The following is a 14,083-nucleotide window of genomic DNA, read 5'->3' on the forward strand; positions in this document are numbered from 1 at the left end:
CCATTTCTTTTCCAATTTCAGTGTTGCTGGTCTCCTCCAGCCTCTTTCAGACACTTTCTGTCATTGCAAATCATTGGGCTATCTGTCTGATGATGACATGGGACCATGCCTGTGCAATGTGTGTCAAACTGCCTGTAGTCTCCACCAGGGGGCGCATGTGATAAGGTGACAGCTCAGGAGCACAATTAGAAGACAGAGAGCGCCGGCAACCTATAGCAGGAGGTGCCTGAGGAAGGATCTTCACGACAGGATCAGCAAGGATCATTTTTAACCACTTAAGCCCCGCAGGATTTGGCTGCTCAAAGACCAGGGCCTATTTTGCGATTCGGCACTGCGTGACTTTAACGGACAATTGCGCGGTCATGCAGCGCTGTACCCAAATGAAATTGACGTCCTTTTTTTCCCACAAACAGAGCTTTCTTTTGGTGGTATTTGATCACCTGTGCGATTTTTACTTTTTGCGCTATAAACAAAAAAACTGCGACAATTTTGAAAAAATAACAATATTTTTTACATTTTTTTTATATGAAATTCTCAAAGAAAAAAATGTAAAAATCTAAATTTTTTATCATTTCAGGCCAATTTGTTTTCTGCTACATATTTTTGGTAAAAAAAAATCGCAATAAGCGGATTTTAATTGGTTTTCGCAAAAGTTATTGCGTTTACTAACTACGGGAAAGATTTAGGTCATTTTTATTGTTTTTTTTTTTAACGAGTAATGGCGGCGATCTGCGTTGTTTTTTTTTTGCGGGACTGCGACATTGCGGCGGACAGATCGGACCCCTGACTGACATTTTTGACACTTTTGGGGGTACCAGTGACATTACTACAGTAATCAGTGCTATAAATATGCACTGTTACTGTAAAAATGACACTGGCAGGGAAGGGGTTAACTTTATTAGTGATCAAGGGTTTAAGTGTGTCCCTAGGGACGTGATTAAAACTGTCAAGGGGCGTGGCTTGTGATGTAACCACAGAGACATACGATCCTACATAGCAGGATCGTATGATCTCGGCTGTTACACCAGAGAGAATGACAGGCGGCTTTGTTTACATCAGCCGCCTGCCTTTCTCCCTCTCCAGTGGGAGATCGCGAGTGGCCGACGGACATCGGAGCCGCCGGTCACTCACGCGGGGATGTCAGAGAACAAGCAGGGGCGGGAGCGTGCCTCCGGCATGCGCGCGCTCGCCCCCTAGAGGCTCGTGGGTGAGTGACGTACCGGTATGTCACTTTGCCCAGGAGGGGCTGACCGCCGCAGTAGATGTACTTTCGGCGGGAGGCAAGTGGTTAATTAAATCTGCAGATTTTATAAATGTTGAAAATAACGTGAACACGTTAACCACTTGACCTCCGGAAGATTTACCCCTCTTCATGACCAGGCCATTTTTATTTTGCAACGTGCCACTGCGTTACTTTATCTGACAATTGCACGCTGTACCCAAATAAAATTGATATCATTTTTCTTCCCCACAAATAGAGCTTTCTTTTGGTGGTATTTGATCACCACTGAGGTTTATATTTTTGGCGCTATAAACAAAAAAAAAGACGGACAATTTTGAAATAAAAAAAACAATATTTTCTACTTTCTGCTATAAAACACATCCAATAATCCAATAAAAAAAGTAAAAAATCTTATTTCTTAATCAATGTAGGCCAATATGTATTCTGCTACATGTTTTTGGGGAAAAAAAAAAAAAAATCCCAATAAGCGTATATAGATTGGTTTACACGAACATTATGGCGTCTACAAACTATGAGATATATTCATGTATTTTTAATTTAATTATATTTTTTATACTAGTAATGGCAACGATCAGCGACTTATAGCAGGACTGCAATATTGTGGTGGACAAACAGACACTAACTGACACTTCTGACACTTTGTGGGAACCAGTGACACTAATACAGTGATCAGTGCTAAAAATATGCCTAGTGTTTAACCCCTTCTCAGCCAGTGTCATTAGTATAGTGACAGTCACTGTACTAATGACACTAGCTGAGAAGGTGTTAAACATCTAGGGGTGATCAAATGGTTAAATGTGTGCCTAGCCAGTGTTTAGCTGGTAGAGTGGGGGATTTCTGCGAATACGCACACACGCCCCTGTTTCTGGTATCTGCTTTATTTGTGTGCATGCATAGAAATGTTACTGGGTTTCTGGCAGTTCCCAAATACCTGGCAGAGCAGCGTCTTGTCTGCCCATCTTGTAGGCACCAATAAATGGGAAATAAATCAACCACAGCTCATGGAACCCCCTAGTAACTTCTGGAGGAAACCTGGTTGAGATTAGTTGGTCTAGTGCAGGGGTCTCCAAACTCTCTAAAATAAGAGACAGTTTATTTTCCTTCAGATTTTAGGTGAGCTGGATTGTGGCCAGTGGGAGTAGAACATGTCCCAGCATCAGTGGGAATAGGCACTTAGGCTCGGTGTTGGTGGTGAGAGTAAAAAAAAAATTACATAGACCCCAATGAACAGTAGGAGGAGGAATAGTGCCCCATCATTGGTATCAGGAGGAGGAATAGTGCCCCATCATTGGTATCAGGAGGAGGAATAGTGCCCCATTATTGGTATCATTGGAAGGAATAGCGCCCCATTATTGGTATCAGTGGAAGGAATAGTGCCCCATCATTGGTGTCAGTGGGAGGAATAGTTCCCCATCTCTGCTATCAGTAGGATGAATAGTGCCCGTTGTTGGTGTCAGTGGGGGAATAGTGCCCGATGATTGGTGTCAGTGGGAGGAATCATTCCCCATGGCTGGTGTCAGTGGGGAGAATAGTGCCCCAATATTGGTGTCAGTGCCCCATTATTGGTATCAGTAGGAGGAATAGTGCCCCATCTTTGGTATCAATGGGAGGAATAGTGCCCCATCATTTGCATCAGTGGGAGGAATAGTGCCCCATCATTGGTATCAATGGGAGGAATAGTACCCCATCATTGGTATCAATAGGGGGTAATAGTGCCCCATCATTGGTATTAGTGGGAGGAATAGTGCCCTATCATTGGTAACAGTGAGAGGAATAGTGACCCATCATTGGTAACAGTGGGAGGGATAGTGTCCCATCATTGGTAACAGTGAGAGGAATAGTGCCCCATCATTGGTAACAGTGGGAGGGATAGTGTCCCATCATTGGTATTAGTGGGAGGAATAGTGTCCCCATCATTGGTGTCAGTGGGAGTAATAGTGTCCCATCATTGGTGTCAGTGGGAGGAATAGTGTCCCATCATTGGAATTAATGGGAGGAATAGTGTCCCATCATTGGTATCAATTGGAGGAATAGTGTCCCATCATTGGTATCAGTGGGAGGAATAGTGCCCCATCATTGGTATCAGTGGGAGGAATAGTGCCCCATCATTGGTGTCAGTGGGAGGAATAGTGTCCCATCATTGGTGTCAGTGGGAGGAATAGTGTCCCATCATTGGTGTCAGTGGGAGGAATAGTGCCCCATCATTGGTGTCAGTGGGAGGAATAGTGCCCCCTCATTGGTATCAGTGGGAGGAATAGTGTCCCCTCATTGGTATCAGTGGGAGGAATAGTGTCCCATCATTGGTGTCAGTGGGAGGAATAGTGCCCCATCATTGGTGTCAGTGGGAGGAATAGTGCCCCCTCATTGGTATCAGTGGGAGGAATAGTGTCCCATCATTGGTGTCAGTGGGAGGAATAGTGCCCCATCATTGGTGTCAGTGGGAGGAATAGTGCCCCATTATTAGTATCAGTGGGAGGAATAGTGCCCCATCATTGGTGTCAGTGGGAGGAAAAGTGTCCCATCATTGGTGTCAGTGGGAGGAATAGTGTCCCATCATTGGTGTCAGTGGGAGGAATAGTGTCCCATCATTGGTGTCAGTGGGAGGAATAGTGTCCCATCATTGGTATTAGTGGGAGGAATAGTGTCCCATCATTGGTATCAGTGGGAGGAATAGTGTCCCATCATTGGTGTCAGTGGGAGGAAAAGTGTCCCATCATTGGTGTCAGTGGGAGGAATAGTGTCCCATCATTGGTGTCAGTGGGAGGAATAGTGTCCCATCATTGGTATTAGTGGGAGGAATAGTGCCTCATCATTGGTGTCAGTGGGAGGAATAGTGCCCCATCATTGGTATCACTGGGAGGAATAGTGCCCCATCACTGGTGTCAGTGGGAGGAATCTTAGGAATTTTAGGGGGGGGGCTGTATTGTGGTCAGTTGGAGTAGAAAATGTCCCATCATCAGTGGAAATAAACACTTCCTTAGCTTGGTGTTGGAGGCGGGAGTAAAAAAAGATCCCCTCGTAGCTGTCCTGAGAATGAAGATTTCCTGGCCTGGTCCTGGAGGGGTGTAAAGTCCTAGTAATAAAAGAAGTTCTCTGCTCTTCACCTAAAATGGAAATATCAGTTTTCCGTAGGCATCCGATATACTGTGCATAAATCTACGTATACCTTCGTTCCTCAAGCCTACAAGATATACCCAACTCCCACAATTTTCTCAATTCTTTAGCTAATAAAAATGTCTGTCCGCACCTCAAATGTAAAACCTAATTTTAATCTTTTTCCCTTTTGCAGTGTTACCTGTATCTCTTCTACTCTCCGGCACGGGCAGGGAAAGCCTTGGGACTTGTTTTGGTGATCTGTTTGTGTAATGTATATTTATATGGACTGCGCAACGTCTGGCAAATTCTCTTCCACGCTTCCGTGGCGCTCCTTTTGGCACAGCAAATTGTAGAACGGAAACCTCTGGAAAGGCACAATGAGGGCGGAGTTTAAGAGGAACCAATGATGTACAGATTTTCATTTTTATACAGAAGTAAGAATACAAGAGAAAAAAAAAACCTTCCTGTGGATTGATGTAACAATAAACTGACTCAGTGGTGTAAGTATTAACTTGAGGCCCATGGATGTGAGGCCTTCAAAGCATAATCCACCTTTAAAAAAAAATGTAATAAATGTGCGCCAACAATTAAATAAAAAAGTGCATTTATGACATTTTTTTATTCAAGCCTGCAGAGTATTGCAACCAGGATCAGAGTGCGGCCCTGGCACCAATATTAAATTTCCAGCAATAATTTCCTGGCAAAACAAAGTGTCAATATATCAAGAGTTTGGTGCTGGCGTGTCAACCTGCAAAAGATCTGTGTGGAGAAATCATCTTTAACAAAAAGAAGCTGATCCAGTTCCCAATTCCATAAAACACGACTTTACTCCTCATTTAGGATACAAGAAAATTGTTCCTTAATGCCCCTGTGCCCAGCGGCAGCATGGGCTGAGAGGAAGACAAACTTATGTGTTCCTGCTCTATATGTCTCAAAATTGATTTGAAATGTATTGCTGTAGAAAATATAGATAAATCAGGCTCACACCTATAGCATCTACAAGCTGTAAATGTCTGAAGTCATGGGCTCCCACCACCATTTTGGGAGAGTCTGTTGTGTCAACTGTGCACCTAGATCAGTTAGTTTATGGCAGAGCTATAAAATATGGCCAAAAGGTTGTGGACAGCTGACCATTACACCTACCTTGATGGTGGTCTACAATGTGTATGACATCAAAACATTGTTTAATGTGTAGAACAGTCATCTCCAAACTGTGGCCTGTGGGCCGAATGGTGCCCTTTGATTGCCTTTATCTATTCCTCCCACTGGCACCAACAAGTGGGCACTATTCCTCCCACTGATACCAATTATGGGGCACTATTCTTCCCATTGATACCAATGATGGGGTGCTATTAATCCTACTGATATCAATGATGGGGCACAATTCCGCCCACTGACTCCAATGATAGGGAACTTTTTACCCCCCTGACACCAATGATGGGGTACTATTCCTCCCACTGATACCAATGATGGGGTACTATTCCTCCCACTGACACCAATGATGGGGTACTATTCCTCCCACTGACACCAATGATGGGGTACTATTCCTCCCATTGACACCAATGATGGGGCACTTTTTATCCCATTGATACAGCACTATTCCTCTCACTGACACCAACAAGGGGGCACCGTTCCTTCCACTGACACCAACAGTGGGGAACCATTCCTCTTGCTGACACCAAGAAAAGGGTGTTTTTCTTCCACTGACACCAATGATGGGACACTATTCCTCCAACTGACACCAACAATGGAGCATAATTCCTTCCACTGATATAAACAGTTAGGCACTATTCCTCCTTCTACTGACTACAGGCACTATTTCATTTTTTTTACTCATGCTGGGGCATTTTCTTCTTCCACTGGCCACTCCGCCCCCCTAAAGTCTGAAGGACAGTAAACCAGCCCTTTGTTTAAAAGGTTTGAAGACCCCTGGTGTAGAGGAACTTGAGTGGTGTGCACAGAGCCCTGAGCTGTGAGAAAGATGTTGTCATCCAACTTCAGTACCTGACCTTAAGATATGCTTTTGAGGCTAAATGGGTACGACTTTCCACAGACAGGTTCCAAAATCATACCTTTTAGTAGTTGGTCAGAGTCTGTAATGTTGAAGATGTTTTGTAGCTTCTCCAAGCCACTTCTTTAGTTCTAATGAGTGTCAGGAAGATACCCCAACATTGATAACCACATAGGCAAATATTTTCAACCATTCACCATGGAAGGTGTAGATGTTGATTTCCAGGATCAGGGTGGCAGGTCTGAAAGTTTCGGAAGTACCCTGTTCTAGTTACACAATCCCATCCTTAGTTTTAGGAAGTCTGCGTAGGTGTTAATCCTTTGATTTACACAGCTGAAGGGGTGAACTGTCACATTGCCGGGGGGTGGGGATGTTAAAACGACATTGTATGTGGAAGACAGATAGTGTTGAAGGCCCCCACCCCCATTCAGGGATAATTGTTCCAGTATGGAATAGATGGTCTCTTTTACGCCTCTTGTGAGGCAGATGTCAAGAATTCTGCATTGGTGGTAATCCTTTGATTTACACGGCCGAAGGTGTAAACTAACCCCTGGTGTAGAGATGTTCAACTTGCACTATATGTAGAAGAAAGATGGTGTTGAAGCCCCCACCCCTGTTCAGGGACGATTGTTTTAGTTTGATGTAGATGGCCTCTTGTGAACCAGTAGTCCTGTCTGTCCAAAATGTACATTTAACTTTCATACTTCCTATCCTATTCTTCAACAATTAACATCTACGCATTCCATGGTGATTGGATGACGGTGTCTGTTCTACCTCTTTGGATATAAATGTTGGGGTATCTTCCTGGCAGTCATTGGAAATGAAGAAATGGCTTTAACCACTTAAGCCCCGGAAGATTTTACCCCCTTCCTGACCAGGGGGTATTTTGCGATTCGGCACTGCGTGACTTTAACGGACAATTGTGCAGTCGTGCGGCGCTGTACCTAAACGAATTTGACGTCCTTTTTTTTTTTTTTCCACAAACAGAGCTTTCTTTTGGTGGTATTTGATCACCTGTGCGATTTTTTTGATCATGCGCTATAAACAAAAAAAGAGCGTCAATTTTGCAAAAATAACAATATTTTTCACATTTTTTATATGAAATTCCCCCCCAAAAAATGTAAAAATCTAAATTTTTTAACATTTTTGGCCAATTTGTTTTCTGCTACATATGTTTGGTAAAAAAAAATCGCAAAAAGCGTATTTTGATTGGTTTGCGCAAAAGTTATCGCGTTTACTTACTAAGGGAAAGATTTTTGTCATTTTTGTTGTTTTTTTTTTTAACGTGTAGGCGATCTGCGATTTTTTTTGCGGTACTGCAACATTGCGGCGGACAGATCGGACCCTTGACTGACATTTTTGACACTTTTGGGGTTACCAGTGACATTTCTACAGTAATCAGTGCTATATATATGCACTGTTACTGTAAAATTACACTGGCAGTGAAGGGGTTAACTTTATTTGAGAGGGAGGGGCTGTGTGTGTCCCTAGGGGCGTGATTCTAACTGTGATTGGCTGTGGCTTGAGGTGTAGGAACAATGATCAACGGTCCTACATAGTAGAACCCTATGATCATTTTTTCTACACAGGGGAGAATGACAGGCAGCTTGTTTACATCAGCCGCCTGCCTTTCTCCCTCTGCACCGACAATTGCCGAGTGACCGGCTCCCCAGAGCCTCACAGGCTAGTGACGTATATATACGTCACTTTGCCTGTGAGGGGCTGACCGCCGCAGTATATGTACTTGCGGCAGTCGGCAAGTGGTTAAGAAGCTTCAAAGCATCATGAATATTACCAAACCAGTCCAGTTGACTGTGACCAACTACTACTAGATATACCATGACCTGGATATGTGAGATCCTTTATAGATACTCAAAAATCTTGTGATAATCCTTCCTCGAACAGTGGTGGGGATGAAGGGGGACCCTATACTAATGTCCATTGTTTTAGAATGGGATGTCCAATAAGCCTACTGTATATAGGTGTGATGGTCAGGTGTCCAGCAATTTCTGGACTTCTAGAGTTTGTGTAAAATTTATTTGAAATAAAGCCCCAAATTTATGTCACCAAAAAAAATTACATCTGGACATTTATAACATGGGGTATCATCCTGACATTGAAATTGAAGAAGTGGCCTGAAGAAGCCTTGAAGCATCCTTAAAAAGTCCAGTTGACTGTGACCAACTACTGCTAGATATACCATGACATGGATACATGAGAACTTCCAAAATCTTGTAGAAATCCTTCCCTAAAGAGAGTTGAGAATGGGGGGGGGGGGGGGTTGTATTCCATAATATCGTCTCTTGTTTCAGAAATGGGGTCTCCAAAAAGCTTACATAGCTGTGATGATCAGATGACCACCAACTTTTGGCCATATAGAGTTTGTCCAAATTTTTTTTTGAAATGAAGCCATACTTTTACGCTACAAAAAAAAAAAATACATCTGGAAATTAAACCTTTGATGAAGTGATTTGGAGACGCTTCAAAACATCAATATTACAGAACAAGTCCAGTTGACTGTGACCAACTACTACCAGACATATCACCACCTGAAGAACCTTCCTGGTCACTCCCAAAAGAGTGGTAGGGATGAGGGAAGACCACATATTAATGTCTATTGTTTAAGAATAGAATGTTCGATAAGCTTATATAGGTGTGATGGTCAGGTGTCCACCAACTTTTGGCTATATAGAGTGTGTGCAGGGCTTTTTTTCTCAGGGAGTAGGTGCAGGAACTCCTCCCTTCTGAGTCACCCCTTGACTCTGTCCCCTACCCACCCCCGAGCACCATTCCTTGGTTTCACCTCCTACCCACCTCCCAGTACCACCCCTTTTAGAGAATTAAGGATAACAAGAAAGGCAATATAATAGATCTAGAAACAATGGACACCCCAGCGACAATAGATCCACCCCTGCAACAATGGACTTCCAACATCCAGCATCAATAGACTCTCCAGCAGCCAGCAGCATTAGGCCCCTCCCTCAACAGTAGATCCCTCCCAGCAATGATTGATTCCCTGCAACATCATACCCCACCAGCAACAACAGACTTCCCCAGCAACAATAGACCCTCTGCGCAAATAGATCCCCTCCAGCAGCAAATAGATCACCTCCAGCAACACTAGATTCCCCAGTAGCCAGCATCAATAGACCCTCCAGCAGCCAGCAACAAAGACCCCTCCCTCAACAATAAATCCCTCCCAGCAACAACTGACCCACCAGCAGCAACAATAAATCCCTATGAGCAACAGAAGACCTACCCAGCAACAATAGACCCCCATCCTCTGCAGCAATAGATTCCCTATTAGTCAGCATCAATAGACCCTCCAGCACACACCAGCACCCCTTGCCATTACATACATTCAGTTTTGGAGGTGCCGGAACTGCGTTCCCCCGCGTTCCCGCTGAAAAAAAAAGCCCTGCTACTACCAGACATACCACGACCTAAAGAACCTTCCTGGTCACTCCAAAATCTTGTGGAAATCTCTCCCAAAAGAGTGATAGGGATGAGGGAAGACCACATATTAATGTCTATTGTTTAAGAATAGAATGTTCGATAAGCTTATATAAGTGTGATGGTCAGGTGTCCACCAACTTTTGGCTATATAGATTTTGTGTAAAGTGTATTTGAAATCAAGCCACAATTTCATGTCACCAAAATAATTGCATCCTGACAATTAGAGCTTGTGGACATTTGAAGAAATGGCTTGGAGGAGCTTAACCACTTGCCGACCGCCACAAGTACATATACTGCGGCGGTCAGCCCCTCACAGGCAAAGTGACGTATGGGTACGTCACTAGCCTGTGAGGCTCTGGGGAGCGAGTGCGCGCCGCCGGAAGCGCGCTCCCGCTCGGTCATGGACCCCCCCCCGCGCGTGTGCCTGGCGGACCCGATGTCCGCCGTGCACTCGCGAACGTCCGTGACAGCGGGAGAAAGGCAGGCGGGTGATGTAAACAAAGCTGCCTGTCATTCTCCCCTGTGTAGGAATAGTGATCATACGGTTCTATTATGTAGGACCGTTGATCATTGTTCCTACACCTCAAGCCACAGCCAATCACAGTTAGAATCACGCCCCTAGGGACACACACCACCCCTCCCTCAAATAAAGTTAACCCCTTCACTACCAGTGTCATTTTACAGTAACAGTGCATATGTATAGCACTGATTACTGTAGTAATGTCACTGGTACCCCCAAAAGTGTCAAAAATGTCAGTCAAGGGTCTGATCTGTCCGCTGCAATATCGCAGTCCCGCAAAAAAAAAAACGCAGATCGCCGCCATTACGCGTTAAAAAAAAGACAAAAATCTTTCCCTTAGTTAGTAAACGCAAACCAATCAAAATACGCTTTTTGTGATTTTTTTTTACCAAAAATATGTAGCATAAAACAAATTGGCCGAAAATGTTAAAGTTTAATTTTTACATTTTTTTTTGGGAATTTCATATAAAAAAAATGTGAAAAATATTGTTATTTTTGCAAAATTGACGCTTTTTTTTAGCGCATGATCAAAAAATCGCACAGGTGATCAAATACCACCAAAAGAAAGCTCTGTTTGTGGGAAAAAAAGGACGTCAATTTTATTTGGGTACAGCGTCACACGACCGCGCAATTGTCCGTTAAAGTCACGCAGTGCCGAATCGCAAAATACCCCCTGGTCAGGACGGGGGTAAAATCTTCCGGGGCTTAAGTGGTTAAAAAAATCTTCAAACAAGTCCAGTTGGTTGTGACCAACTACTACTAGATATTCCATGACCTGGAGAACCTTCATGGTCACTCTAAAATCTTGTGGATATCTCTCTCAAAAGAGTGGTGGGGATGAGGGGGGACCCCATATTAATGCCTATTGTTTCAGAATGGGATGTCTATTAAGCCTAGATAGGTGTGATGATCAGGGGTACACCAAGTTTTGGCCATATAGAGATTGTGTAAAATTTATTTGAAATGAAGCCAACATTTTATGTCACCAAAAGAAATTGCATCTGGACAATTAGAACTCGTTTACAATTTTTAATTTGGAGAAGTGGCTTGGAGATGCTTCAAAACATCTTCAACATTGCAGAACAAATCCAGTTGACTGACCAACTGCTACCAGATGTAACATGCCTTGAACAACCTGGAGAACCTTAGGACCCCATTCACACTGGGTCGCCTGCCATAGAGCAGCACAGGACCCGTTCTAATAGGAGCGACACAAGTCGCTCCGACTTAGAAAAAGGGTCCGGAGCTTCTTTGGGGCAACCTGGAGCGACCGTCATAGACTTCAATGTTATGAAGTCCGTGCCGGCCGCTCCGAGGTGAAGTCGGGTCGCCCCAATGTGAACGGGGTCTCATGGTCCCTTCAAAATTTTGGGGAAATCCTTCCTAAAAGAGTGGTGGAGATAACCCATATTATTGTCCATTGTTTTAGAATGGAATGTCCTATAAGCTTATATAGGTGTGATGATCAGGTGTCCACCAACGTTTGGCCATATAGAGTTTGTGTAAAATGTATTTGAAATGAAGCCACAATCTTGTTTACATGTTGACTCCTCTTAGATTCCCGATGTTTTTTCTTTTTTATAATTTTGTTTACTCTGCGCTTAAAAGTTTTCCCCAGGAACAAAGCAGGATGGTAATGTCTTCGCTCAGTTTTCCGTTTTTTCTTTTCTTTTTATTGTTCACATTTAATTTTCAGCCCGGCATGTTATTTCCTTTTTATACTCGAAGAAACAACACCGATGTCTGAACGCTTTTTGTGAAAGGCTTTATTGTGTTTGGTGGCATTGCATGCTGTCAGATAAAGTGGAGGGAACTTTATAATTAAAATAATTTTTTTTACGATCATGTTGGATTTTGCTGTTATTTTCTTCAGACTAAGGAGACAACTTTAGCAAAAAAGTGAAAACCGTGAGCTGCTTATAAACGAGTCTGGAAACATTCCATGTACACCAAAGTTTCATATAGTCCATTGCAGCCAGAGGTGGCAGGCTTCTCTCTGGGGTTTTCTGAGGGACTGCAGCTTCTTGATGCAGGATTCTGGGCCGTGCAACCTCCCTCTCACGGTGCAGTGTCTCTGAATGGAGTTGAGATGGGCTTAGAAAACGGGTGGGGCTTTCAAACAGAGAACACATTGAGGTCTATTTATAAAACATTCCTTGGAAGATTGTCAGAAGCATTTGTACAAGCTAATTGGAATTTCCCCAAATTGTTTCTAATTAAATAATTCCTATTTCATCAGCTCAAACTAGCCAAAATGCATGAAATTTGGGGAACATTCCTTGAGCTTGCGTCAGCTCCATCTAGTGGCCAAAATGCAGTATATTTTTGCATTTTGGCCACTAGATGGAGCTGATGATACAAGAAATAATCAATTACACTGTAAAGCGCCGCGCAAACTGTTGGCGCTATAAAAATCCTGTATAATAATAATAATTTGGGGAAATTCCCTTCAGCTTGCATTCAGTATATTTTTGCATTTTGGCCACTGGATGGAGCTGACAATACAGGAAATAATTAGAAGCTGATGATACAGTAATTACATATAGATACATAGTTACATGGGTTAAATCGCTTCTCCTCTAATCGCATTGTATGGCCTAGTGTTATCTTACATTCCTTGCGACTGAAATTAATTAGAAACAATCTGGCAATTATCCCTTGAGCTTGCGTCAGCTCCATCTAGTGCCCAAAATGCAGTATATTTTTCCATTTTGGCCACTAGATGGAGCTGACGATACAGGAAATAATCAATTATAAGCTGATGATACAAGAATGAATCAATTAGAAACAATTTGGTGAACAACCCTTTGAGCTTGCGACAGCTCCATCTAGTGGCCAAAATGCAGTATATTTTCGCATTTTGGCCACTAGATGGAGCTGATGATATAGGAAATAATTAGAAGCTGATGATACAGGAAATAATCAATTAGAAACAATTTGGTAAACATCCCTTGAGCTTGCGTCAGCTCTATCTAGTGGCCAAAATGCAGAAAAGTTTTCCATTTTGGCCACGAGATGGAGCTGACGATACAGGAAATAATCAATTATAAGCTGATGATACAAGAATGAATCAATTAGAAACAATTTGGGGAACATCCCTTTGAGCTTGCGACAGCTCCATCTAATGGCCAAAATGCAGTATATTTTTGTATTTTGGCCACTAGATGGCACTGACAATACAGGAAATAATCAATTTTAAGCTGACGATACAGGGATTAATCAATTAGAAACAATTTGGGGAACATTTCATGAGCTTGCATCAGCTCCATCTAGTGGCCAAAATGCAGTATACTTTCCCATTTTGGCCATTAGATGGAGCTGACGATACAGGAAATAATCAATTATAAGCTGATGATACAAGAATGAATCAATTAGAAACAATTTGGTAAATATCCCTTGAGCTTGCGTCAGCTCTATCTAGTGGTAAAAATGCAGTATATTTTTGCATTTTGGCCACTAGATGGAGCTGATTATACAGGAAATAATCAATTATAAACTGACGATACAGGGAATAATCAGTTAGAAACTATTTGGGGAAATTCCCTTCAGCTTGTGTCAGCTCCATCTAGCCACCAAAATGCAGTATATTTTCCCATTTTGGCCACTAGATGGAGCTGACGATACAGGAAATAATCAATTATAAGCTGATGATACAAGAATGAATCAATTAGAAGCAATTTAGGGAACTTCCCTTGAGCTTGTGTCAGCTCCATCTAGTGCCCAAAATGCAGTATATTTTTCCATTTTGGCCACTAGA

At 42.9% G+C, this 14,083-nt stretch overlaps 1 protein-coding gene across 1 annotated transcript in view; it reads left to right on the forward strand.

The window, feature by feature from the left end:
- The window catches only part of SEC22C (SEC22 homolog C, vesicle trafficking protein), a 52,759-nt gene extending 47,839 nt beyond the window's left edge, over positions 1–4,920 (forward strand). Inside the window, exon 8 of the mRNA XM_082259272.1 lies at positions 4,533–4,920. Within this exon, the coding sequence (XP_082115398.1) occupies positions 4,533–4,733 (201 nt within the window). The 3' untranslated portion in view covers positions 4,734–4,920. The remainder of the gene's footprint in view (positions 1–4,532) is intronic.
- The last annotated feature ends 9,163 nt before the right edge of the window (positions 4,921–14,083 follow it).

Source organism: Pelophylax lessonae (genome assembly GCF_965119305.1).
Source record: "Pelophylax lessonae genome assembly, chromosome: 5".
In the NCBI taxonomy this organism is placed as follows: Eukaryota; Metazoa; Chordata; class Amphibia; order Anura; family Ranidae; genus Pelophylax; species Pelophylax lessonae.